General features: G+C 43.1%; 1 protein-coding gene across 1 annotated transcript in view; it reads right to left on the bottom strand.

The window, feature by feature from the left end:
* DMRT1 (doublesex and mab-3 related transcription factor 1) overlaps positions 1-25,122 on the bottom strand; it is a 92,549-nt gene extending 67,427 nt beyond the window's left edge. The window contains exons 1-2 of the mRNA XM_004677623.1: positions 24,637-25,122; positions 21,065-21,248 (exon numbers count right to left, since the gene is read on the bottom strand). Coding sequence (XP_004677680.1) covers positions 21,065-21,248; positions 24,637-24,984 — 532 coding nt within the window. The 5' untranslated portion in view covers positions 24,985-25,122. The remainder of the gene's footprint in view (positions 1-21,064; positions 21,249-24,636) is intronic.
* Positions 25,123-25,923: the final 801 nt, after the last annotated feature.

Below are 25,923 nucleotides of genomic sequence, written 5' to 3'. Positions count from 1 at the left end.
GAGTCAGATATGGTGAAAATACTACTTCTCTGACTTTAGGAGAAAATGTCTCGTGGCCATGAAAGCCTATCTCATAGCTAAGAAAGAGGTTTTCTCTCTTGAGGCCAGTTCAGGATTTCCTATCAATGGCAAGATGCCAGAGACAGTTAGGGATTCCGTCAGTCCCTCCCCGCAGATTGGAGCGGGCAGTGCCACACACAGGGAGTGGGGGGGAGGGGGGAGATGCCCAACAGGGCTCCTCTCATCAAGGGCTCTATTCTAAACAAGTTTACAGAGAATCCTTCGCAAATCTTTCCAGTATCTTTTGTGCTGAGAAAATTTTATATCAGGAGCCCTTTCGATGGACTCTGTATATTGAGTCTCCACTGAAGAAATGTGCTCTCAATTGTACTGGACAACTCAGAATTCAGGGAGCTAGTTTATCACAGTCTTTTTTCATGGGGTGAAAGGGGAATGAAGAAAGAGGCATCAGGAATACATTTTTAAGTCTGCTCATCGTCAGCCCCTTGAGATGCAAGGTTATAGTCTGCTTTTCAAAAGAGGATTGCAGAAGTTTGTCATTGCTCTTGCTGGTCCGCAACAGTGATCTGAAGTGGAAAAAGTAGATCCCAGAGTAAAGAAGAAGAGATGGAAAAAGGAATTGCATCCTACCTTCATACCTTACTGTTTCATATGGCTTTTGTGCAAGTCAAGTTTGTAGCCAGCTCTATTTACTATCACCAGTTTTCAGTCAGGTGTTTATAAAATGGTTTGAACTGTCATAAACAATTACTCATCCACTGCAGAGAAGGACTGGGCCCCAGGAGCCAGCTCTGCCTAGGCAGCTCTACCCCTGGCTGCGTGGGACCAATTCCTTAGGATCAGGCCACACTCAGGTCACTTTATATGAGAACCTACACCATCATGCCCCTGGCATCGGAAATGTTTGGGAGTGACTCCTCCACTAGTAGTTTCAGAACTGCTTTACCCACGAGAGGTTGGTGTTTCAATGTCATTCTACCACAGCAGTTCCGAACATGTGGCTGGAGGCTCCCTATTTACAAGTCCCTGTCAAGGGTCCACAGGTCCAATGTATTTCCACAATGACATTACGAGTTATTTTACTTTTTCACTGTGTTGACATCTGCGCTGATGATGTAGGAAGGGTGGAAAATTCACTGTGGCCTTACCAAGAATCTAAGCAGCCACACCACCTTACACTAACAGTCATCATGTCCCTCATCGCTATGAAGTAAGGCATGAAAATGTACCTTTTAACATTATGTCAATTTTGCTTAAGGTGGCCTTGATGAAACAAAAAGATTAACATGGCTCTATCTTTGCCTTTGAGAGCATCATATTATTTCTTCTTAATATTGTGTGACAAATGCAAAGCATTCACACAGGCACTTTGCTGCATGCCAGAGGGTGACGGCTGTCTTAATAAAGGCACTTGTGCCAGCGACTGAGTAACAGCTAAGTAACCTGACTGCATTTTTTCATGGAATATTATATACTTGAAAGAATGACTGATGATGAACTACGGTTACTGAGACTTAGGTATTTGGCAGATATTTTCTTGAAAATGAAAAGTCCATCATTTCCAGGAAAATTGACTGTTGGCAAAAACTTAAGCCTTCAAAAATGAAAATTAAAGTTTTGGAAAACATTGTCTGCCACATTGTGCTTTACACCTTACCAAATTTAAAAATCCCTTTGATCAGATCAGTTATGACAATAACGAATGAGATATCCTGATAGTTTATGTTGAAATATGCCAACATTATGAACCAGTATTTTCACAATGTTGAAACTAATAATTTTCCACATGACCAAAGCATGATGTTAGGAAATCATGCGTGACCCATTCAAAGGTCAAGACAAACTGATGGATTTTTATTGAGCAGAATATAAACAGCTCCTTAGCATGATTTTAAAGTCAAAGCTACAACTAATCAAGAAATTACAAATAGTCAAGTATCTATACTTTGGGTCTAGTAACAAAGAACAGGAAAAGAGATCTAAAAAGGCTACTTAAATAATTCTCTCCCTTTTCCAGTTATTTTTCTGTGAAGCTTTATTTTCTTCATATATCAAAAGAACAGACTGAATGAGATATGGGAATCCACCTGCGTCCATTTAAGCCAGACAGGAGTGAAATGAGCAAAAATATGACACAATGCCACCTATCTTCCTCACTAATTTTAATGTTTGTTTTGGAAAAGAGTTAGTTTTTATTAAAGTATATTACTTTGGCCAACAAGTAATGGGCTTATTAATTTAAAGAAATTACTAATTATTTTAATTTATCACTTTCAGTTCCTAACTCAATTAACATCTACAGATACACTCCACAAAAACAAAAGCTCCTTGAGGTCCTTAGTAATTTCTGAGTATAAAGAGGTCCCACCACTAAGAAGTCTGAGAACCTCCATTTTATAGACACTTTGCTTCCAGACCGACTGACTTCTGAGCAACTGAAGTACTGCAAGGCAGTCTCAGCCAGTCTCTGAGCTCTGAGGGCGCAGTCCACCACACAGCCCCAGGAGGGTGTCTCTAGCTCTATTCCTAAACCTGGAGCATTTCTTCCAGTGAAAATGACATTAACCACCACACAGCAGGGCCAGGCAGCAGTAAGTCGGGTTGAAAGCACAGACTCAACAGGTAAATTTCCAGATCTCATCTGGAATCTACTACCGTATGACCGGGACCCAGTGTCTACTCATAATCTGAGGTAAATACTGCTATTTCAAAGCCCCCAGAGGGCTTAGAGAGATTGACACATGGTAAAGACTCCATCAGTGTTGACAACCACAAAACTGTGGTAACATTCTCTGCCATGAAGCCAAGAAAGGCACCAAATGACTCCTGGGGGAAAAGTCATCCTTGCTCCCGAAGGTGGGATCCCACAGGGGGTCTGGGCTGCACCTGGCAGGTCTTCCAAGCGCAAGTGAACTTGTAAAGAGCAAAATCCTCCGCTCCCCGCCTTCTCTGAGGTCAGACAGTAGCCTTGAGTGCAGTTGGTGTGATATCCCTCCCTAAAGTCATAATCAGGAAATGCAGGAACAATCTGTTTCTCCCACAAGGCAATCATGACAGGGCTATTTTAAACGTCAAACACAAACCTGGCGCCTGGACAGCAAACAACCTCTCTACTGTGTGCCGCCACCGGCCCAGAACCACCTCTACTTAAAGACACACATGCGGCTAGGTGGGAAAGAGCTGACCATTGCCTCCCCTCCCCAAATCCCTTCCCCCCAGCCCCTCCCCCTCCTGTATTCAACTTTGCTTTTTAGAAACAAAACTACTACTACTACCATGGTGCTTCCCTTAAGCAAGCTAAGGATTTTATTTATTTGGGGGGATGGCTGCTGTTCCAGGGCTGAACTTTTAGCTTGCTATAAAGTTAATGTGCTATTCAATGTTCATTCCAGGCAAGGCTGTGGGGCAGTGTATTTTCACCACCCCCAGAAGGCCATTATCTGTAATTGCCCATTACCATGCGTAATTATCTCTCCTAGCTTGGTCTATGACCTCCAGGGTTGCACACTGTCACAGCTAACTGCTCCATCTTACCAAATTTGTGAAGGAAGCTTTTCTGACCTTTTGTACTTCCAATGGTATATCCCAAAGCCCACATTAGCTCATTTTATAAGCACACTTATCTGGAATCAAGAATATTCCAGATGTCTTCACATGTGTCTTTCCCACCTCTGTGGAGCTTTATCTCCCTTCAAATAACAGGAAAATAAAGCATAATCCACTCTCCATTATGTGGGGCAGATAACTCAAACTGGGGATTGCCCAAAGCCTTTTACACTCCCTTTTCATTGGTTGGGCTGTTTAATTGCATCATGTTTTTTTTTTAAGTACTGCTACTTAAAGAGAAGGTGGAGATGGGGAAGGAAATAGAGAAATCAGCTTTCATCTTAAAATTCAATATATATACTACCCACAGTTAGTGTTTTTTGTCTGGGAGAAGGAACCAATTCAAATAAGATTAGTGATTGAAATAAGAATGGAGGATTCTGTGTGCACTTAAAATTTTAATCCCAGAATTGGCATCTAGTGGTGCATCTCAAGGAGCCATGTTACGTTCGTATCAACATCAGCAGGGTATGGAAACGGGGGCCAGTACGACTGACGGCCCCTGTGGACACCTAAATGCTTAGTCATCCACTGGCCTTCCTCTGTCTCCTCCACCATTTTCCCCCTTCAGAAGCTACTGTGCTACTACTGGGTCACCACAAAGTTCAAGGGCGCACACCGCTGGGAATGAGCCCAGTCATTTTTATGTTGCCACTACCAGGGCAGCCAGGACTGCCCACGGGAACCACGCAGAGGTATGTGCCCACCAGCATGTGCCTACTTTATGTTCCTCTCTTTCCTGCCTTTTGAATGAAGTTTCTCTGAAATGAAGTCAAGTCAATGCTAAAAATAAAACAAGACTCACTCATTCTTTCAATCCTCATTTTTTATCAAAGCCAAGTGAACCTCAAATACTAACACCATTTTACAAACTCCAATCATAGGGACGGCTTAAGAAGTAATTTTACCTCTTTTTCCTGTGCTGCAGAAAGTAGTGAGGGAAGGGCCATGGGTAGGGCTGGCAGCGGGGCGGCAGACACTGGGAGACCACACTCTGTCACCAAGGGGAAGGGCGGCGCCCGCATCCAGCGCCAACACCATACACTGAAATACATCTGTCGCTACTGACATGGAGTCAACACTGGTTATTTCCAGAAAAACATAAACAACTCCTAACTGTTAAAATGCTGGCGTAGAGGCACATCAAACACAAAGGTCAAGAAAACTCCCAAATTCCAAAGCCAGGAGCCACGACAGCCAGTAGCTCAAGCTTTTGTTGGGAAATGTCAGACAGGGCAGGGGCCAAGAGTGGTGATCTGGTCCCAGGGCATAGCACACTGGTTCCAAACAAGCCTGTAGGTAGGGGTTCTTCTGATTCACCCCTGAAGTGACTTGCACCAACCCCAGGTCTTCCTTTTCCTGGGCATTCTACATCTACGGCCTCCTTTGCCAGCTGCCCATCCAGTCCAGCTGCGCTTTTGCCTAAGCATGTACATAAGCCCTAAGCATGTACATGTACAGAAGCCACTGTGTACCATGTGAGCTGGCCCTCTCCAAACTCAGTTATCTCCTCACTGCTAACTGCTCCATGGTGAATCGCTTACCCCAGAGACGGGAAGGCACTGCCAAAAATGGCATACCTGTAACAATTCCTGCCTGCCCAACAGACGCCAATACTCAAATGTCTAGTGTCCCTGCAATCAGGGCCCCACATGCTCTGTCAAACAGACTCTCCGGGGAGAATACTCCTCTTTTTTCTTTGGCTCAAGCCACAGCCTCCTGATGTGTGACAATGGCTAAAGGGGCAGTCACAGGTTCTAAAGTTTCTGAGAACTTGGGATATGTACATATATAAGTAATCTATGTGTGATATGTGACACAGAATACACGTGCACGTACACAAATTCATGCACATACAGAGAGTGTGATGTGCTGCTTGACATTAAGGACAAGCTAGGAAATTCATCAATAGGCAATTTCATTCTTGTGTGAGTGCAACATTAGCAGTGGACTTTGTAAACTTAAGGGCCACAATGAACAAACACCTCAAGATTAAATCAAGCACACGGGAAAGCAATGCTGTTAAGAGGGGCGGTAAACACCAACCAACACCTTCCACCTTGGCAACAACCCCCAATGTCACCAGCAACAGCAACTTTGGGACCAACGTGTGCACGCTGCCTGACATTGAAGGAGATGTCATAATGAGGTGTGGCTGCACATGAAGTCATGGATCCCTCTCTCCATCAAGCAATACTTTACAAAGGAAGTCAAAGATGACCAAAAGTGAAGGTAGCCTGTCAGCTAACGTGTTAGTAATGGACTATCGTGGAGGACTACGGTGTTCAGATGGTAGGTGTGGTGTGGTGTGGTATGGTGTGGTGTGGTGGTGACACACAACTAAAGACATGAAGTGTTGGAAACCAATGTGCTCAATTAAGAATAGAAACTTAAAACAAGTAAAATGTTGGCATACCAACTAAAAACCTACATGACAGAACCATGTACCTGGCCCTGTTTCTATAACTACAGTCACACCTGTACCACATTTCTTCATTTTCTCCATCGGGTGATCTTAGTTGCATAGACTTTGTTCATCTGGATTACGAGAAAACCAACATTCTTTCAGAAAGTGGCCAGTCTTAATTAAGAACTGTTCACTAATACTCACAGTACCAGGACGTTGGGATTCACAGGTATGCAGAACCTAGGAAATCTTGGCAGCATAGCGCAGCCTGTGGCTAGGTGGGACAGTACTCAGCTCTGACATCCAGGAGCCCCATGGGGGCAAAGGTGTGGGCAGCACTTGGTATCATCAGTGGCCACAGCAACCATCCACCTCACTGCTTGCTCATCACAGAAGTGATAGTGGATTGACAAGAGAATAAAGGTGTTTTGTTTTTCATTCAACAATAAGGCAAGGGGTCATTCTCTGAACAAAAGAAAAGCAAATAGTCTTAAAAACACCTAAATCTAAATATTAAATGGCCTCCCCACACAAATTCATCCCCAGGAAAGGAAAGCGATCTAAGGTTTCTAGATCACCAGAGCTCTCCATTCTCGGCACTAACAGACCAGAAAAGTAGCCTCTCAGAAAAGACCACAGTGCTGTAACTAAAAAATTTCAGAGCTGAAGAGCTGCACTGACTGAAAAGATTATCTGGGATGTTGTCAGAGGAAGGATTCATCTAAACGCCACTACAGAGGAGGCAACAGCTGTTTTTCCTTACATCTTTCAACAGTCACAGTCATTTTGCCCTAGAAAAGCCCACTGTGAGAAAAAGCTCTCAAAACCTCAAACACATCCATCCATCCAGTCATTAGATACCAACAGGGAGCTTAACTATTCATATCCAAGGTAAAAAGGGTCATTTTCTGGTGACATTACCATATGCACATGCAAGTGCCTTCAGGGTCAGCTAAGACCAACTCCAGAGACTGTGCAAGGATTTACTGCAAGTCAAAACACACACACCTGCATTCGTAGCTAAAATAAAACAAACATGAACAAGGGAAAAAAGACATAAATGCTTGACAGAAAATACGATGCCTTAAGAAAATAATAAGAAATAGATTATTAAATTCGCAGGGATGGAAGTAGGCAAAAATAGGGAGGAGAAACAAAGTCACTGCAGATTAAATATGGAGAGTTTTAAGCCAATTATAAAAGATCAAAGAGAACAAGAGAGGGGAGGAGTAGCCTTACAAGTAACCTAGATAGGAGACCTTGGAAGAAATATGACCAGAGTAAAATCATTACAGTTTACAATAAAAGTAATCTACGGATGAATTGAGAAATTCAGAGACCACGACTTTGAACAACAGCATGAGGGCAGACATTAAATAGCTCTTTGTTTAGAAAAGGTGCACAAGTCACTGCAAAGGTACCCCCTGTAGAGCAGGCCTGGCAGAGAGACCAGTGTAAATGAAAAGTATGCAAGTGCTTTAGGCCACAGTTTGGATTTGTAAGCCATCACTGTGTGGCTAGGAAACCCAGCCTGGTCTTTGCCACTATGGACAAAAAGAGAGGGGGCAAAGGTTGGGGTGTTAGTAAAAGTGTCTCTAAAACTCCCTCAGCATTTCTCTAATACAGATTTGACATTTGAAAAATGTCATCAGCTTCCTCAAAAGTCTGTCGTCGCTTACCATCCTACATTTTAACCAAGAGAAGTTGTACTAACTGAAGAGCTGCTAATGCAAATGATGTTCACTTTAAGACCATTTTCATTTATGGAACAGTCTACAAATCCCACTAGCAGTTTGCTACCCACAAGAACTCTAGGAGGTTGAGTGCAGGAACAGCTATGTCTCCTACAGAGGCGCTGCCTGTGATTAGAAAGATGCCCTGCACAAAGGAGCCAGGTCTCTGACTCCAGGTTTCATACTTCTTGCAGTGACAGTGAACCCAGGCACCTGGCTCTTCGTCTTTATTCTGAAGAGTTAAGTTGTGTAATATGTTTTGTTTTTCAGTCATCCAATAACCTGGACATTATAAAATCTCAGAGTCAGAAAGCACAGGGAAATACAGAATACTGCCTAAGGAACCCCATCACAACTTTTCTTCCTACATAAGGTTGTCCAGCTCACTAATTAATCATCTGGCTACTAGAGATCCCAAACTACCACCATCCTCACTGGCGTCGTGATGGCAAGAGCTTGCACTGTGAATCACAGACCTGGAGATGAATGCCAACCAAAGTGAGCAAGTTACTGAATCTCAATTTCCTTTTAAGTGGAAAAAAATAGCTCCTATTTTACAGAGTTGCTGTAAAGACTAAATGAGAATATAAATCACAAAGCAGCTAAGACAACACCTGGCATGAGGCAGTGTCTACTGGTAGAATTGTAATTATTATTACCACTTCTGAAAATGTAATGTCAGAGCTGGGAATGAAAAAACAAACTACCAAGTCAGAGGTCAATGACTAAAGCACTGCTCACTCTCCCCTTCACTCAGAGGAATCAGGAAAACCTCAGTCACCATCATGTGCGGATTCTATTCCTGCCATTCTGGTTCCTGACAACAAAACTAATATCAGAATTACACTCCTTTGCTTAATCACCCTTATTATGCTTTGCTTTTTTAGTTCTACCCAATTTCCCCCTGCTCCTGGATGCAAGCTTTTGTTGCCTGTCAAACTTCTCTCCATTGCTGTAAATAACCGCTCTCCCTCTTCTATATTACCTTTCAAATATTTATAGACTGTTATTCTCCTTCTCGCCAAGCCATACATCATTTTTGTTGCCTTCCCCCTGGATTCTCTCTAGTTTATCTACATCTTTTAGAGAAAAACAAACCCCAGGTGCTTCATGATGAAAACAGCACACCCAAAGCTCACAACCCTAAGCCCCTTATTCAAAAGGGAAGGCCCCCTTATTCAAAACCCATAAAGAAATTCTTTGATGTGCTTCTTACTCCTTTTGGGTGTAACTCATAATTCCATCTTTCTGATAAAACTGAAGGGCAAGAGTGATAAGGCAAGTTAACACCGCCCTCATCAAAATGGCGGGGCTGAGAGGTGCTGGGCCGGGGAGTAGGTGTTCTGGGACAGGCTGATAGACTGTTGCTCTTGAGGAAACTGGAGCAGAGGGTGTGCCTTCACATGTTCATCTTCAAATGCACACAGATTTCAGAGTGTTTTCAAAATGAAAACTTATAAAATAAAATGCTTAAAAATACCATCCTCATCATTAAGTAAACCTCATTTCATTGTGGATGACAGTGAGACTCACCTAGTTTTAGTTTATCCACATTTCTTCCGGGTAGTGACATCATCACAATGTCCCTCATTACCCACACCCTGGGTTGCACTGAGGCCCTACATAATGTCTGGAGGCTTTAAAATGTGTACTTTACCTCCATCCCATGGGGGGATAGCAAAACAGCGCAGGGGGTTGCTTATCTTGCTGAAGGTAATGTCCTCCTCTTGGAGCTCTGAGCATCTGTATGGCTGTGCACCATGCGACTCTCCTTAGAAAGGACAAGAGATGGCTAACACTGAATACGTGCATCGGTGAACTTAATAAAACAGAAGAAAAGGAACACTTATATTCCAATGTCAGCTTAATATATTTAGTTTATATGAGCATTACAATGGATCTCTGGGATTCCTAACAGCTAGGTGGTTTGGGGGTATGATGAGGTGGGGGAAATTCAGGGGGCTACATAATCCTCACCCAGATGATCAACAGAGGATCATGTTGTATCAGTCCACATAGCTTTCCTTTTGCACACACACAAACACACACGGCTAGAAGGTGGATCATATCCAGGTTGATAACTCTGTTCCTCATGTTTACATAAATATCTTCAATTCTGCATTACTTTATCCATTTCACAAATGCAAAAATAGTCAAATTAATGAACTGCTCAAAATCAGAGGTCATGTAACATGCCATAGGGCAACTACAGCTCTCCCCTGTGGGGGAAGGATGAGCGCCCCACATGAGTAGAAGAAAGCACTTCCAAACAGTTGATAGATAATGTGTATGAATGCTAAAAATAAGATTAGTTTCCAGTGACCATAATATCTGACTAGACAGCTGACCCATTCTCCCATCATGGCCACACTAGTTTATTATGGAACCTGAAGTAATGGTGAAATAATGGTAATGAGAACCACTGGGGCCATTAACTTAAGCTAAGATCTGTTCTTGATTAAAAAGAAATGAGGAGCTTCAATTGGAAGAGTATGAAGAACACACCTGGTATAGGTGTGCTATCACCATGTGCAGTTAGCCTGGCTACCGGTCTGCTACCAGGAGAACTAGAAGTCACAGGAACCTGCCACTCTGCCTGACCTCCCAAGAATGCAGTGACCAGAGCTAAGTCCTTGTCTCTCCTGTCGCATCTTGCATCATGGTTTGAAATACCAAATGGTAGAGGGGGTGGGAGGGAGTGCAATTAAACCACAAAGGCTCAGCTCTGTAATATATATAGAATTCCTATATGGGGGATGGTGTAGGAGATCCAATAAGCTGGTTCACACGGTAAAAAAGAAGCCCTGAAACATGAACAAATGTTCAACTTCACTAATAAAGGACACAGGGATCATAAATTCTATCAACTATAATTAGTGTTCTTCTGCTGTATAATCAATTACCTGAAATTTAGTGCTTCCAAACACAAATGTATTATCGCACTGGGCTAAAATCAGCGTGTAGCCAGAGCTCATTCCTTTCTGAGGCGCTGGGGAAGACCGTCTCTGTGGCTACTCAGAGTAGGGGCAAAATTCAGGTCCTTGCTAGCTGTCAGCTCAGGACCATTCTAAGCTTCTACATTGTCTGGCTGATGGGGAGCGGCTCTTCCACCTCAGAGCCAACAACAGTGGCTCAAGTGCCTCTCACAGTTGGAAACCTACCTGAGTCTTCTTCCATCCTGGTATCTCTGGGGCTGCCAAGAGAGGCTCTCCCCTTCCAAGGAGTCTTGCCATTAACGGGCCTACCTGAAAAATCCACAATTATCTCCCGATCTCTGGATCCCTAACTTTCTCACTCTGTGAAGTCCCTTTCACCAGATAAGGTAAATGCTTCACAGGTCCCAGAGAGTTGGGTATAGACACCTGCGGGGGACACATCACTTTCCTGACCACATTAACATGTAACCCCTCAATTTTTCAGACTTGTAAAAGTGCCAACAACAACCTAGTACTGCCAATATCTACCAACATTACATGTCAATTTATATCTAAAATCTGTCTCCTGTCCTCCATCTCTTCCCTCACTCCTGTCACCAGCCCAGACAAAGCAGCTGTCCCCCTTTTTCCAGACAACTACAGAACTTTCATTTCCATCTCTGCTCCCAGCCACCTTACTTCAAACCACACTCCACACACAAGCAGAGCTCTTTAAAGAAAATAAACCAGGTCACACAGCTGTGGGCTTCCCATCACATTCACACGGGCCCTGCATCGCAGTCCCCAGCCTCCTGGGCTCCCTCCTGTTGTAAGCACGGTCTCACTTGGCCGTACTTCTGCCTGGGAGTTCTCAACCCAGGCCTTCACCACAACCTCTCACTATGATCTTGGTAGTCCCCAGCCTCCTGGGCTCCTTCCTGTTTTTTTGTTTTTAATTTACTTATTTTGCATACAAGAACTGGGGTACAGGCCAGAGGTACAGGGAGTGAGAAGATTCACCATAGAGAGTAGGGAGCAGAACAGGCAGATTGACTGAAGTACACTGCTGAGAGGAACAGCAGACAGGTCGTGAGAAGAGGTCTGCTGGACCATGTGGGTCAGCCCCCTGGCCGGGGACCGAACTGCTGCAGTGGCTGTGGACTGCCTCACAGTGCTGCACTTAATCCGTTGCGCCTCCACGCAGGGCCCTCCTTCCTGTTCTAAGCACTGTTTCACTTTGCTTCATTTCTGCCTTGGAAGTTCTCAACCCAGGCCTTGACCACAACTGCTCACTACGATTTGGGACTAGCTCCTATTGAGTCCACTTGGAGAGGTGTTCCCTCTGGGACCATCCTAACAGCTACTACCCTCTTTGACACATTCCCTCACATCACTATGTTTTTCTTCATAGGATTTGCCATGTCTGAAAGTATCTCATTGACTTACTGGTGGTTTTAGTTTTCAACTGTTTCCCATGATAAGATACTGAAAATCCGTAAGAGACAGGTGTTTTATGCACTGTATATCCCCTGCCTCGAACAGGGTCTGGTCCAAAGCAATCACGTATGAAAATCTGTTAAATGCATGAGGAATAAAATAGGAAAACAGAAGAAAAGGGAGGAAGGGAATCTTGCCAGACAGCAAACTAGCAAAGCTGAATCAATTCAGTTTATCAAAATTTGTTGAATTTGATAAATCTAATCTGCTCCCCTGAATTTAAAGCAAATTCTAAATTTTAAGTAAAGCCCCAAACCCCAAGACTAGAATTAAGGGGTGATGCAAAACAGGGACTAATTTTTTAAGTACTGAAATCAACAGTGAGTCATCTGTGAGCAGATACTGGATAGACCTGACATTGGATGACTGAAGTAATACCAAAGAACTCTTACTGACAATTACCATCATAAAATGTGCTATTATTAGCTAGATGGTGTCCATGTTAATAACGCTATATGCACTTTTCCTAAAAAAGTAGGCCTCAATGGTGGTGCAACAGGTTAAAGCACAGCACTTTGAAGCCAGCCACAGCTTTCGCTTTTGACCCCCCGCTGGGGAGGTGACTCACATCGTGCAGCAGTCCTCTCCTGTCTTACCCACTGCTCCCCTCAGCAGTGTCCTTCATTGATCTGCCTGTTCTATTCCCCACTCTGTCTCTCACATCATTTTGTTTTTCTTCGTAGGATTTGCCACGTTCTGAGAGTATCTCATTGACTTACTGGTGGTTTTAGTTTTCAACTGTTTCCCATGATAAGATACTGAAAATCCACAAGAGACAAGTGTTTTATGCACTGTCTCTGGTGAATCCTTTCACTCTTCTGCACTTCTGGTCTGTACCCCAGTTCTGTATGCAAAAATAAAATAAATCCAAAAAAAAAAAAAAAAAGTAGTAGGCTGCCACCAGGATCAATATTTACGTGAACTGTTTTTTTTTTGGGGGGGGGCGTCAAAAAGGTTATCATGTTGACAAAAGAAGATACCCTTTAGCTGAGACAGAAATGTAGATCCTCATGCAGTGGCTATGACAATCCCAAAAGAGCCAGTAAGACAGTAGCTAGAATTGGGGGCTGGGGACACACAGGCATGGACATACTCTATGCTAGTGTGTCTGCTCCGTGGACAAGGAGCACTTCAAGGCTCAGAGCTCACCTAGCAAAGGTACTTAACTTACGTAATCCACATAAGCTGTCAGTTGGCGTCCCCCTGTGTTGCTTCCCTATAAAGCTCAGTCCTTCGGGAAACTTGAGTCTTTAATACCCCAAAGGTTCAGATTAGAATAGTGTATAAAAAAGAGAATGGTCAGTAATAAAGCAAAAATTTAACAGTTGGGAAAAGAAAGAGAAGAAGGATGCTGATAGAGATAAAAGCAATCATGTTATCTCATGTGAGTTACAGGTCAATCAAAGCCAAGTAGCCTTGAAGAAAACTAGGCTAGCAAAAGAGGCTGTTCTTAGGTAAAGGATGACGAGGAGTTATCATTTAATGGTTAGTTTCCATTTGGGAAGATGAAAAGGTACTGGAGCTGGGAAGTTGTGAATACATAATAAGGTGAACGCACTTAATGTCACTGAACGGTATACTTAGACAGTTATAATGGTCTACCGCAATAAAAATATTTTCATTAAGTTACTTAATAACATAACAGATGGGACAAAAAGGTGTCCACAAGACCCAAAGAACAGGAGGTAGCAGAAGCTGTCAATGGACAGGGTCTTATAACCAACAGATATCCTGGACTCCATGGTTCAAGGACTACAGGGGAACCTGTGGAGCAATGGAACGGATGACACGGAGGCTTGTTTTGACATGCTAAAGTTCCCCAGCACAGCAAATCAAGGTCGCACCACACTATGACAGAACTGAGCTCTTCAGGGCTGCCACCAGATGCTGACAGTAGCTTTTGATATAGTCTATGAGCTACTCTCCTCCCCACTGGTTACAGGAAAGAGCATCCTTTTTTTACCAACTAAGATTTTCTGTTCTGCTTCTCACAGAAGAGTGATGGTCATCTTTCATTTTATAAATCCAAAGATAAAATTTATTCTTGCCAAGTTCACAGACCTATAGCTAGCACTCTCCCTCCTTCTAAGGAAATGTGTGTCACTGAGAACTGAAAAGTTGCTTCAGTCCTTCAGAAACGTATCATCATTTTTACTGGTTGATAATATAACAAAGACAGGCCACTTCCAGGAACCTTCATGATGTACTTCCTCATGCTATTCCTTTCACTACAAACTCTATGTGATAATGAGGTAAAAGAGGAATAATTTTTAAAAGACTATATATTTCTAATGACAATAAAATGCACATCTGGAAATGTCTTCATGATCTAAACACCTGATCATCTAAGAGACTCATTGATTTAAAATCTGTAAGGTTTGCCAGGACAAAGGCATCTTACCTTTTAATTTTAAGAAATTCTGAATTTTGAATCTGACTTTTTAAAATTTTCTGTAACCCTCGATCCTGATGGTGTAAGATAGTGCACAGCCTCTTAGGAAAACATTCTGGCAGTCCCTCGAAATATTAAGCATAATGTTAGCATATGATTCAGAAATTCCACTCCTTGATATAAACCTAAGAAAATAAAACATCTGCACAAAAATGTTATAGAATCATTACTTAAAAAAAGCAACCCAAATGTCCATTAGTTGATGAATAAAAAACAAAGTATTACATAAAAGAATAGTAATTCTAAAAAAAAAAGAGAGGGGGATTAAAAAAACACACTACAACTTGAATAAAAGTAGTAAACATGAGACTAGGTAAAAGAAGCCTTATGCAAAAGGTCATACATCATCGGACTTCATTTATACTAAGTGTCCAGAATAAGCAAAAGTATGGAAACATATATTAGCAATTGCCTAAGTCTGGGGTGGGGAGTAAATGGATAGTGACTTTTAGTGCGTACAGTTTCTTTAGAAAAAGATAAAATGTTCCTAATTTTGATTGATGATAGTTTCACAACTCTCCATTTACTAAAAAATAATAAATCATACACTTTAAGCAGATGAATTACCAATTATATACTACATCTGAATTTTTAGCCATTTAAAAAAATTTGGCATTTTGGGTCTTTCTTGGTGGTGCAATCGGTTAAAGCGCAGCACTATGAGACTGTCTAAAGCCACTGTAGCACCATGATCCCCCGCTAGGGAGGTAAAACACATGACTTGACAGACCTCTTCTGGCCTACCCACTGCTCCCCACCAGCAGTAAGTTTCAGTAGGACTACCTGTTCTGCTCCCCACTCTGTCTTTGTAAATCCTCATACCCCCCGCTACCTTTGGCCTGTGTACCCCAATTCTTGTGTTCATAAATAAAGAAATCTTTAAAAAAAATAAACAACTGCCATTTTAGAACTATCATAGAACAAAAAAAATGTACAGTGGACATTTGTGATTTTACTCTGTAATATACGCAAGTGAGTTCTCGTTCACTAATCTAGTGTTTTAAACCACAACTTGAAATTTAACCATCACCATTCATTCAGCAAAGATTTTAATGACCTAATATAAAAGGTGGTTCTGTACTATGCTAACATGAATAAAATTCAACTCCTGCCCATAAGATTTATACTTATAAACCAATTAAATATTTTTATGTCCTTCAGAGATTCTGTTTATCTTTTTTTTTTATTTGTACCTTTTTTGTGGCTCTAAATGTTTTCTACATTTCCTTCCTATCCAATGGCAGACCACCAAGCTACCTACTATGTGCCTTGTTACAATTGCTTTTCTTAAATACTATCCACAAAGAATTTTTATAAGGTCAATAAACTTCTATATTTGACATGTAAGCAAAGACTGTCCCTGAGATAAGTAAAATTGACGAAGATGCTATTTAAAACAATCATCAACAGCATCATTAATCTTACATGTCTTTTTTTATTCAAGCCTCATTTTACTGACCATGCTGGAAATTTCTTCAACTCTGAAAGAAAAATTTAGGACCTGAAAGCTTTTAAACCAAGTTTCTACATTTTCTATTCTACTTTAAAGTGAGAGTCTATCCAAAAATCAGTGGAGCTCATCTCCTATCAATAACCAGAATCCTTCTGAAATAAACTCCAACTCAATTTGTTGAATGGACATTTGGGTTGCTTACCTTTTTTGAGTGAAGATTCTATAACATTTTTGTGCAAATGTTTCACTTCTTAGGTATATATCAAGAACTGCAATTGTTGAATCATACGCTAACACTATTTTTAATATTTTGAGGGTCTTTGAGAATGATGGGCTTCTTTCTGTACAATATCATAGAACTGAAAGGATGAAAAACTGAAATGTTATTTTAAATTAAATAAATGCACAGAGGCTGTTTTAGGGCAATGACACTACTCTGTGTGATATTTTAAAGGCAGATAGGTCATGATAAATCTGCCCAAACCTACAGACTATACACCACCAAGAGTTAACTGACATAAAGAAAGAGTGATTTTCAGAGTATGATGTGCCTATATATGTTTATTATCTGTGACAAATGTACCACTCTGGCGGAGGATGTTAGTAATGAAGGGATCCCTGAGAGGTGGGAAAGGAGTATGTGGAAAATATCTGTATCTTCTCCGCTAGCATGAACCTGAAACTGCTCTAAAAAAAGTATAAAGTATTTCTCAAAAAAATTGAAGTGTTTAATGTCTTCAATTATTAGCTTATCAACCACTTTTCTTACAGGTGACTATGGCCCAAACATGACGCAGTTTTCAAGCTACCACATTTCATGTTCGTAAAGTACCAAAACACTTAGAAGACACCATGCAGTGTCTCCCTCCATGCATGCCTTCTAGCTGTAGGCTGAAGTAGAATCACTGCTAAGAACAGAAATGAAGGCACAAACCTGAGATCCTTCCAACCAAGGAAAGGTGAGTGAAACCTGCCCCAGGCCACCAGTGGCTGGGCCATAGGGAAGGCCTGAGGCAGGAGGTGGTTTGCTGTGGGGGAGTGTGGAAGTTCAGGGTGCTGCACTTGGGAGGGCCTCAAGGGAGATAACATTCTGGTCCTTACTTGCGAAGGACAGAAGGACACGTATGCAGAGCCAAGCAATCTACAATGCATCCTTTCATCTGACAGTTTGCACTGAAAAGGCAGGCAAAGGACTCAGAGCACTCAGGTAAACAGCATTCTACACTGGGAACAGATTGAAGGAAAAGCGAAAGATAAAGGGAAACAAAGTGGAGCTCCAATTTCAAAAAGGAAAAAGGCCCCATCGTGAGGTTTAAAAAACAGGAAGTTAAACTTCTGAAACTAAAATATACACTAAAATTTAAAAAGTAAAACCAGAGATGATGTTCAAGTCACTATTAATTCATTGTCATTTAGAACCACTTATGTTCTAGTACTCCCAAAATGCCTGAGAAAAAAATGACTTGCTAATCAATTATACTATCATCTGATTGTGCTAAGAAGTAGATACTAACAAAGCATATCTTTGAAAGGGTATTTCTTTCACAGTAATATCCACAATCGTAAGAGGAAATAGTAAAAAATTTTGCCCCATTATTCAGAGTCTTTGACAAGTGTTTTGGTCAATCTGAGCTGATCTCTGGTCATAGATTAGACACTTTCTTCTAACGTACCTTATGTGACTCAGAGGCATCAGTTCTCCAATTAAACAGCTTGGTAAATCCAACTTCCTTCACAGCATCCTTAGAATTGAGTCAATAATCTCAGCAGTAATTCTTGGGGATTTCTCACTCTCAATTTTGGCACTTTCAGGCGCCAAGAGGAGATAAGTAAGAAACCTCAAGGACACAGAAATGTATTGACTGTCATCAAGTCACTGCCCGGGTGGACACTAAACATTAGGTATCGAGAAGGTTGGCAACTTGCTGCTGTGGGAGCCAGGCTGGTAGGTTTTATCATGACACGACAACACTGAGCTCTTGCCAATTACGTTCACATTCTAGCCTTGTATAGACATAAAATAAGACCACAAAAATTCTTAAACTATTTCAAATAAGAGGGAAAAAGCTGATAAACACACTAGCTTGTACCTGCAGTAAACTTGCCTTGACTGCAGTCTGAGTGGAAGAATAATTACCTTTTGTTGAATATACTTTTGAGCTCTATAAATGTTTGTCATCTGCCTGCATAAGCACTATTTTAAATAGATTTTATCTCTGGGAAATAAATATAAGCTATTTATTTTTTAGCAATAAAACTTTCTAGGGACATTGGACCCCAAGTACTACATGAGACTTGAAAGACTTCTCATCTCATCTGTCTCTCTGGTTTTCTCTCTTTGATTAGACTCTCCTTCCTTTTCTCCCTTTTCTCCTTCTATACCTTTATGGAGCTTAATGCCACTGGAATTTTTGTTTCCCTGTGGCTTCCACCTTCACACAGAATTCATCAATCTCAATGCAGGAGCATGTGCGTCCTTTGGCAGTATAAACTTCCAGGGTGACACCTCCCTACCCACACCTGAGCAGAGCACACTGCTGGCTTCTACCTTTGAATCTTGGTTCAAGACCCCAAAGTGACTCTGAGGTCTGTCAGCTGCACAGGCAAAACGGAAGGTCTCTGATCACATCCTCCTTGACGCCAAGCCTTGTATTGTGTTCTCCTGCTGCTTCTCTTTGCAGCGAACCCTATCGACGGTACCCCAGTTTCTCTTCATAGTCTGGTAAAATGGAAAATTCATGAACTTTAAGGCTAAAGAGGCCTAGATTAAATTCCACTTTCACCAACTTCATTCTAGGGCAGTTTTTTTTACCATTTCCTAATACCTGGCTTCCCCATCTGTGTATAAATTCTATCTCCTAAAATGTTTGTGAAGAGTATACTTTTTTGGGTCCTTTCTATAGCTTATTACTAAAATGTCTGCGAACATCAAACAGTTATTCCCTTCTTTATCTCTCCGACATACCACCCATCCTCATCTCAGCCCCCCAGCTCTCTCCACCATCAACCCTTACTAGTCTGATGCTTTTGACAGAGACTAAAATCTCAGACTGAAACCCTGGTTAAAGCAGCACTGCGAAGCTTGCCACAGCCGCTTCAGGGAGGTGACCCACATGGCACGGCAGACCTCTCCTGACCTCCCGTTGCTCCCCTCAGCAGTGTACTTTGCTGATCTGCCTGTTCTGCTCCCCGCTTTGCGTCTCACTGCCCCTGAGCCTCTGGCCAGTACTGCAGTTCTGTATGCATAAATAAATAAATCTTTTTTTAAAAAAAGAAATTAAACTCTGCTCACTAAGCAACAGCCCTCCCCCTCTCATATTCAACCACCACTTTACTTTCCGTGATTCTGACTAGAACCTCATCATGTAAATGGATGCTACAATCCTAGCCTTTTAGCATAATAGCTTCAAGGGCCATCATATTGTAGCATGTGTCAGACATCCATTCCTTTTATAAGGCTGAATAATATTCTTGTGTACACACACACACACACACACACACATAAATAAAGCCACATTTTGTTTTCTATTCATCTATCCACAGACACTTGGATGACACCCACATTTTAGCTATAGTAAATAATGATGCTATGAGCATGGACATAAAAAAAATTTTTCTCAAAAACCCTGTTTTCAATTTTAGGAGGTAAATATCCAAAAGTGAAATTGTTGGAAAATAGGATAATTCTATTTTTAACTTTTTGAGGAACCATACCGTTTTTCCAAAGCAGCTGCTCCATTTTATATTCAAAACAAGAGTACACAAATTCTCTGCACCAATACTTTTTATTTTTTGTTTTTTTCTAACAGTAGCTATTTTCATAGTATACAGTAATATTTCATTATAGTTTTGATTTGCATTTCCCTAGTGATCAGTGATTTTGAGTAGCTTTTCATGTACTTACTGTGGTTTACATATCTTCTTTGGCTGAATGCCTTTATTTTATTTTAATGATAAATTTAAATTAAAATAAAGACATGTAGCTGGGGGCTTCCATGTTGGTCAATGCAGTGCTAGACCCCTAGTATTCCTGAGGCAGCTTGTATCCAGTTCAGTAAGCACCGACACTTTGAGAGCAGGTACATTCAGATCCTTCCTTGGATGTCACTTAAATTTGTTCCATCTCAGCATGTGTAAAATAGCATAAAAAATCTCTTACCTTGGGCCCTCCCTGGTGGTGCCTGGGTTTATAAAAGCACAGCTAAATGAAGCAGCCACTGCAGTACAAGTTCCATTCCCCGCCAAGGCGGTGACTCACATGGTGCAGCAGACCTCTCCAGTCTGGCCCATTGCTCCCCTCAGCACTGTATTTCAGTTAGTCTGCTTGTTCTGCTCCCCACTCTGTTTCTGGTGAGTCCTCTCACTCTCCCCTCCCCCCCCACTCCCCAGTTCTATTTGCATTGTATACATAAATAAATAAATCTTAAAAAAAAAAAACCTTTCCTACCTTATGGAATTACTCTGAGAATAAAACTAACAAGTTAGCATATATACACCCTGGTATTCCTAACACAAGTTGGAAACTTAAGCCAATGGAACATGCTGCCCCTGTCTTCCTAGGGCACAATCAAACTTCCTAGAGGCAGGGGGCTTTACAGACACTTTTCCCAAATAATCTGCCATTCTAGCCACAGAAAATGGGCTTTCAGTTCTAGGAAAGAGAACCTTTAGCCCCTACACCAAGATGACCCAAAACAAAGGGGTGGACTGAGACAAAATCTGGATTCTCATTCCATTGAAATTCTGTGGTTCTGACTGTCCCTATTGAGTCTTGACTAATCAAGTGAAGTTTTCAAACTTCCAATTCTAGAATGGAAGGCCATCTCTGAAGGCCAAAACAGACCTTCACAACAAGGATGCTTAAAAAAAAAAAAAAAAAAACCTCTCTAAACTCTGTGCTATGTGTCTCAGGAAAGTCCTGAAAGTGTGGCTTCTTTTTCCCTCCCATCTGGCCACATGAACCCCAGACCTCCAGGTTACCTGAAGCAGCAGTGGTAGGAGTACTGGCCGGAGGGGGCTGAGTGGAGCCGCTAGTCTCAGTCATCAGGCACGGGTTGCTGCCATTGTTCTCTCTCTTGACTAGCAGCTCAGCCGCACTGGGTAGTGGAATGGGGTGGCTGATCCCCAATTCTTCTTCCTGGGCTTGCTGCCTTCTCAGAGCCACCTGGAAGCACACAGAAGAGGGTCACTCTCCAGCAATCCAGAATCACTTGTGCCACTTTGCCCAAGCTAATGAAGACATCAAGATTCATTAGCTCCAAAGATGGGGCTGAGAATCTCAATTTCTTTTGCAAGTTACCCATGATATACAGCCAAAACAGAGAAATGGTTTAGAGCTAAAGTATCTGGTCCATAATTGGTATTTTTAAAACTTTCATTAGAGCCCTTCCTGGTGGCACAGCGGGTTAGGATGCAACACTGCAAGCTGGCCGCAGCTGCTTCAGTACTAGTTTGATTCCCAGCCCTGGAGGTGAGCCACATGGCACTGCCAACCACTCCTGACCCATCTGCTGCTCCCCTCAGCAGTGTACTTCATCAATCTGTCCTGCTCCCCACCTGTCTCTGGTAAAGCCTCTCACCACCCCTGCACCTCTGGCTTATACCCCAGTTCTGTATGAATAAATAAATTATATCTTTAAAAAAATGTTCACTAAACAGCTAAGTGCACAGAGTAGTGGGAAATAAAGTTGGCTGGGAAGGATCAGAAAAATATATTCAGGGCCCTCCCTGGTGGCACAAAGGGTTAAACAGCTCTGTGAAGCTATCCGGCAGCCACTGCAGGTGAGTCTGATCCCCACCAGGTTGGTGACCCACACAGCAGACCTCTCCTGTTTTGCCAGCCTGCTGCTCCCACAAGCAGTGCGTTTTGGTCAGTTGCCTGTTCTGCTCCCCCTCTGTCTCTGGTGAAGCCTCTCACCCCCTACACCTCTGGCCTGTTTTGTCCCAGTTCTTGTATGCGTAAACAAATCAATCTTAAAAAGAAAAATCTATTCAGCCAGCCAGGCTAGAGAAGTTCAACCTGAAGAGTAAAAGTCAGTACTGACAGATTACAAAGGAAGGAGAATGAGATCTCTCCTTTGTTCCAAAATTGTGTGAAAAAGCCATGGCACTGGGAATAGCAACCAACATGACACAGGAAGATTGGATCCCAAGGTACTTACCAACAGTTAATTCACTGCAAGATAAAATGCAGTGAGAGATATATGCCATTCTACAGAAGGGATTCACAGACAGAAAGGCTTTAAGCTGTGGAATCAGCCAGAGGTGGTACTGAAATTAAGAATAGGATTACAGATCTTAGAGGGGCGAAAATGAAGGGCCAGAAAAGGCAGGGGCTGCTTGCTTAGGAATTTCTGGAGTAGAAGGGGTATGTGGAGTGCAGAGGAGAAATAATGGGTTCTAAATAAAGGTTGATATTTGTTGATTTCCTTCCTGGAGAAGGGAGAGGTGGCGATGAGGGAAGAAAGGGATCTAATACTTTAAAGTAACTCCTAGTGGTCCCTCTTCAACTGATTTGCTTCTAAATAACATTGTTAAAAATTGAAAAAGAGGTGTAAAGAAAATAAATTGTACTTCTGCTTACCACATGTAACAAAAAAGGAGACTTTCTGTTGAAACTGACTACTAGTTATAAAGAAATGAGAAAGTGAAATACACCTGAGGCACTAAAGCTGACATCAAAATAGCAAACCAGGAACACAAGTACAATTTTATTGTTTTAAGAAAATTACAGTCCAGAATTGATAAATGTGAGCATAATTTTACTCACTAGGGGAGTCAGAAACTTCGAAAAAATATCAAACTATTCTAGGATGACTGAAAAATAGTTGTTACATGGATTTCAGAGATAATCTGACATTAGCACAAAACCTTCTGATGGGAAAAGGCATTCCCATATTATAAATGTGATCCTGAAGTCCTTTTGTTTTTAACACAGCAAATAATAGCCTTGTTCATGTGAGTGTTCCTACTAATTAAACTTATTTAAAAGTAATAGCTCTACTTGGATAAGTATTTTTATTACATTTTAAGGAAATCCCCACATTCATCACACTAAATATTTAAGCCAACAAAGCGCAGAACATTCTTTTACTTACACATAAAATTTAAATGTCCTAAATTTTTTCATTAAACTCACTGCGATGCACTTAATGCATTTGAATACACTACTATCCGTTATGTTTTTTGTCGAATATACATGAAACTAAACATCTATAAAGAAATTAAGAGAAACAACCTACGGGTCCCTGACCTTGTAATCTGTTAAATCAAAATAAATCTAGTTTAAAGCACTTTTTAAAAAGTGTTATGCACATAAAATTATACACTCATTAAGCAGGTGCGCGGTCGTCTTCAACGTTCTTATCTAAATCATTTTTTTTTTGGAAGATATTTCACGTTCCTCGTCACAAGCAGCTGATCGTGAGTTAACGTTTCTTTGGTATCTTTTCATTTTAAATAAAGTCTTAAAAAGATAAAAGCACTTTTAGCTGGAAAAGACATACAGTCTCTTCTAAAACTCCGTTTAGGATACCAACAAGGTCAGCTATTTCTGTTAAGAAGCTAAGCACTACCCATCCTGCTTTAAAAGGCTTTAAGCAGCACCTGCAGAGTCTCAATCCGCGCTTTCCCCTTGCTCGTATTTTTAAAACCTCTTAAACGTGTTTTAAAATACGTGCAAGGTAATCTACCGAAGCGCCAATGTTGAAATGCTGAATCTCCGCAGCGCTCAAAATGGCCGAGGCGCTCAGCGGGGATCCTCGGGGGGCGAATTCAAAAAGTGCGCCAAGAGCACCGACGACCACGCCGCACCGCGCCAAGCCAGCGTCCATTACAGAGAATTTTCCAGAAAAACAAAGCTTCCCGACATGTTATCCGGATAAAGAGCAACGGGCCCGGGTCGCCATTTCACCCCACCAAGAAGTCTCGCGAACACACTCCCCAATTTAAGCGCAAATAACGGTGGGTGTAAGGGGGGAGGGGTAAACGGTCCCGAAGATGCCCTAGGTGGGGGGCAACCCCCCAACTCTCTAGTTAGAGCTGCCGGAGACCCACGAAGGGCGAGCCCGGCACTCCTTTGCTGGGGGGAACTGGAGAGATTCTAGGGACAATACAAGACGAACCCCGCAACTCCGCTACGGTCAGGGTTGGCGAATAAGGAGACCCTTCCTCCGCAGAGGGAACGCAGCAATTCCTTGTTTGAGGGCGCGCGTCCAGTGCGGAGCGAATTCCGCTATTCTCAGCTCTAAAAGCTGATCCTGGGAAACCCCAGACGGCTAAACTCCGCAGCCTTACTGGAGCAGAGCAAACCCAGCACCTCCAAACTTACGCGCGGGCGGGGTGGGAGGCACGTCTAGGCTCTCTGAGCGTGGAGTTGCCACGTGGTTAGGGACCCCCAACTCCAAGCGCGCCCCCGCAGTGGGCTGATGCCACTGCCGCTTTCCTCCCAAACCCGACCCCGCGTGCTCGAACCCCGCGTACTTCTGGCCGTACAAGAGGAGTCTATCCCAAAATGTAGGGATTGAATCCCGTTCCCGGGCGCCCCTACTCACCTGCGCGGCCATCACACGCTGTCTCTCGGCAATGAGGTTGCACTTCTTGCACTGGCAGTCCCGCCACATGCAGAAGCGCTTGTGGCCCTTGAGGGGCGAAGCGTAGCCGTGGTTCCGGCAACGTGCGCACTTGGGCAGCCGCGGGGACTTCTTGCTCGCGGCGCCCATGCCCGACGCCCCGGAGCCGCCGCCGCCGCCGCTGCCCCCGGCCCCTGTGCCGCCGGAGGTCGGCAGCAGCGCCCCGGCTGTTTTACCGAAGCCCCCGGCCTTGCCCTGCGGCGGTGCCCCGGGGGCGTGCTGGGCCTCCGACGGGGCCGAAGGCTTGCTGAATGCGTCGTCGTTTGGCATGACGCCCCAAAGAGACGAGCAGGAACTCTTCAGGTCGCCTCTCCGGTCTGGAGAGGGCGACCAGGAAGGTGCCCAACCGACGGCGAAAGCTCCGAGGGAGAAGGCGCAGAAGGCGTGTGCGCTGCAGCGAGGTGCTGCGCGAGTGGCAAAGTCCAGACACGCAACGCCCAGAGTAGTGGGGGGTTGTGCCTTTTTCTCTTTTGGCGCGCGCGCGACGCAGAAATTTTGGATACTTTTCAGAACGTTCCCGGGACACACTAGGCGGGAGAGGGCTGCAGAGCGCTCGGACACGCCCACCGATCCCCAACTCTAGTGTGGGCACTCCAGCAGCGTGCAAGTTTGCACCGCTGCAAGCACCTAGGGCTTTTGCTGCAAAACCGCTGCGAGCACACCAAGGAGTGCAGAGTCGCTGGGGGATGGTAAGACCCGGTGTTCCTGGAGGTACCTAGCTGGAGCTGCTGGAGCACGCTGCACCGAGGAAGCTGAGCTCCCGAGGTGAAGACCACGCCGACTAGCACAAAGCTTGGAGGAGGTGCAGAACACCCCGTGGGGTCCTCTAGCTCCCTTCCCCCCACGAGGCCATTCTCCAAAATCCAAAGGGCAGACTTCAGCAGGAACACACTTAGTTGTTTCTTTCTCACTATGAGAATGAAGTTGAAAGCTTGAGTTAAAGAGTCTCTGCACTTTAATCGGTAAATAACACCTGATGTTGGTGTTTGGGTCTCAACTTGGACAAAATTTCAAAGACTGGACACCTCCCTGAGCCTATACCCTCTCCTGCGCTGGTGTTCATTTGTTCCCAAGATTTCTAGGAACTGGCTCCAAATAACGTTCAAATCTGTAATTTCAGCCTTACTGCCTCTCAGGCACATAGATTTTCTACCCTCTGGGGCAAATTCAATTTAGGCATTGCAGCCTCCAGGAGTAGCCTTTTAGGAA

The sequence above is a fragment of the Condylura cristata genome, unplaced genomic scaffold (genome assembly GCF_000260355.1).
Source record: "Condylura cristata isolate star-nosed mole 26May11 unplaced genomic scaffold, ConCri1.0 scaffold00006, whole genome shotgun sequence".
Classification (NCBI taxonomy): Eukaryota; Metazoa; Chordata; class Mammalia; order Eulipotyphla; family Talpidae; genus Condylura; species Condylura cristata.
Note: the sequence above shows the minus strand (reverse complement) of the source record. Positions and strands in the feature narration are given on the sequence as shown.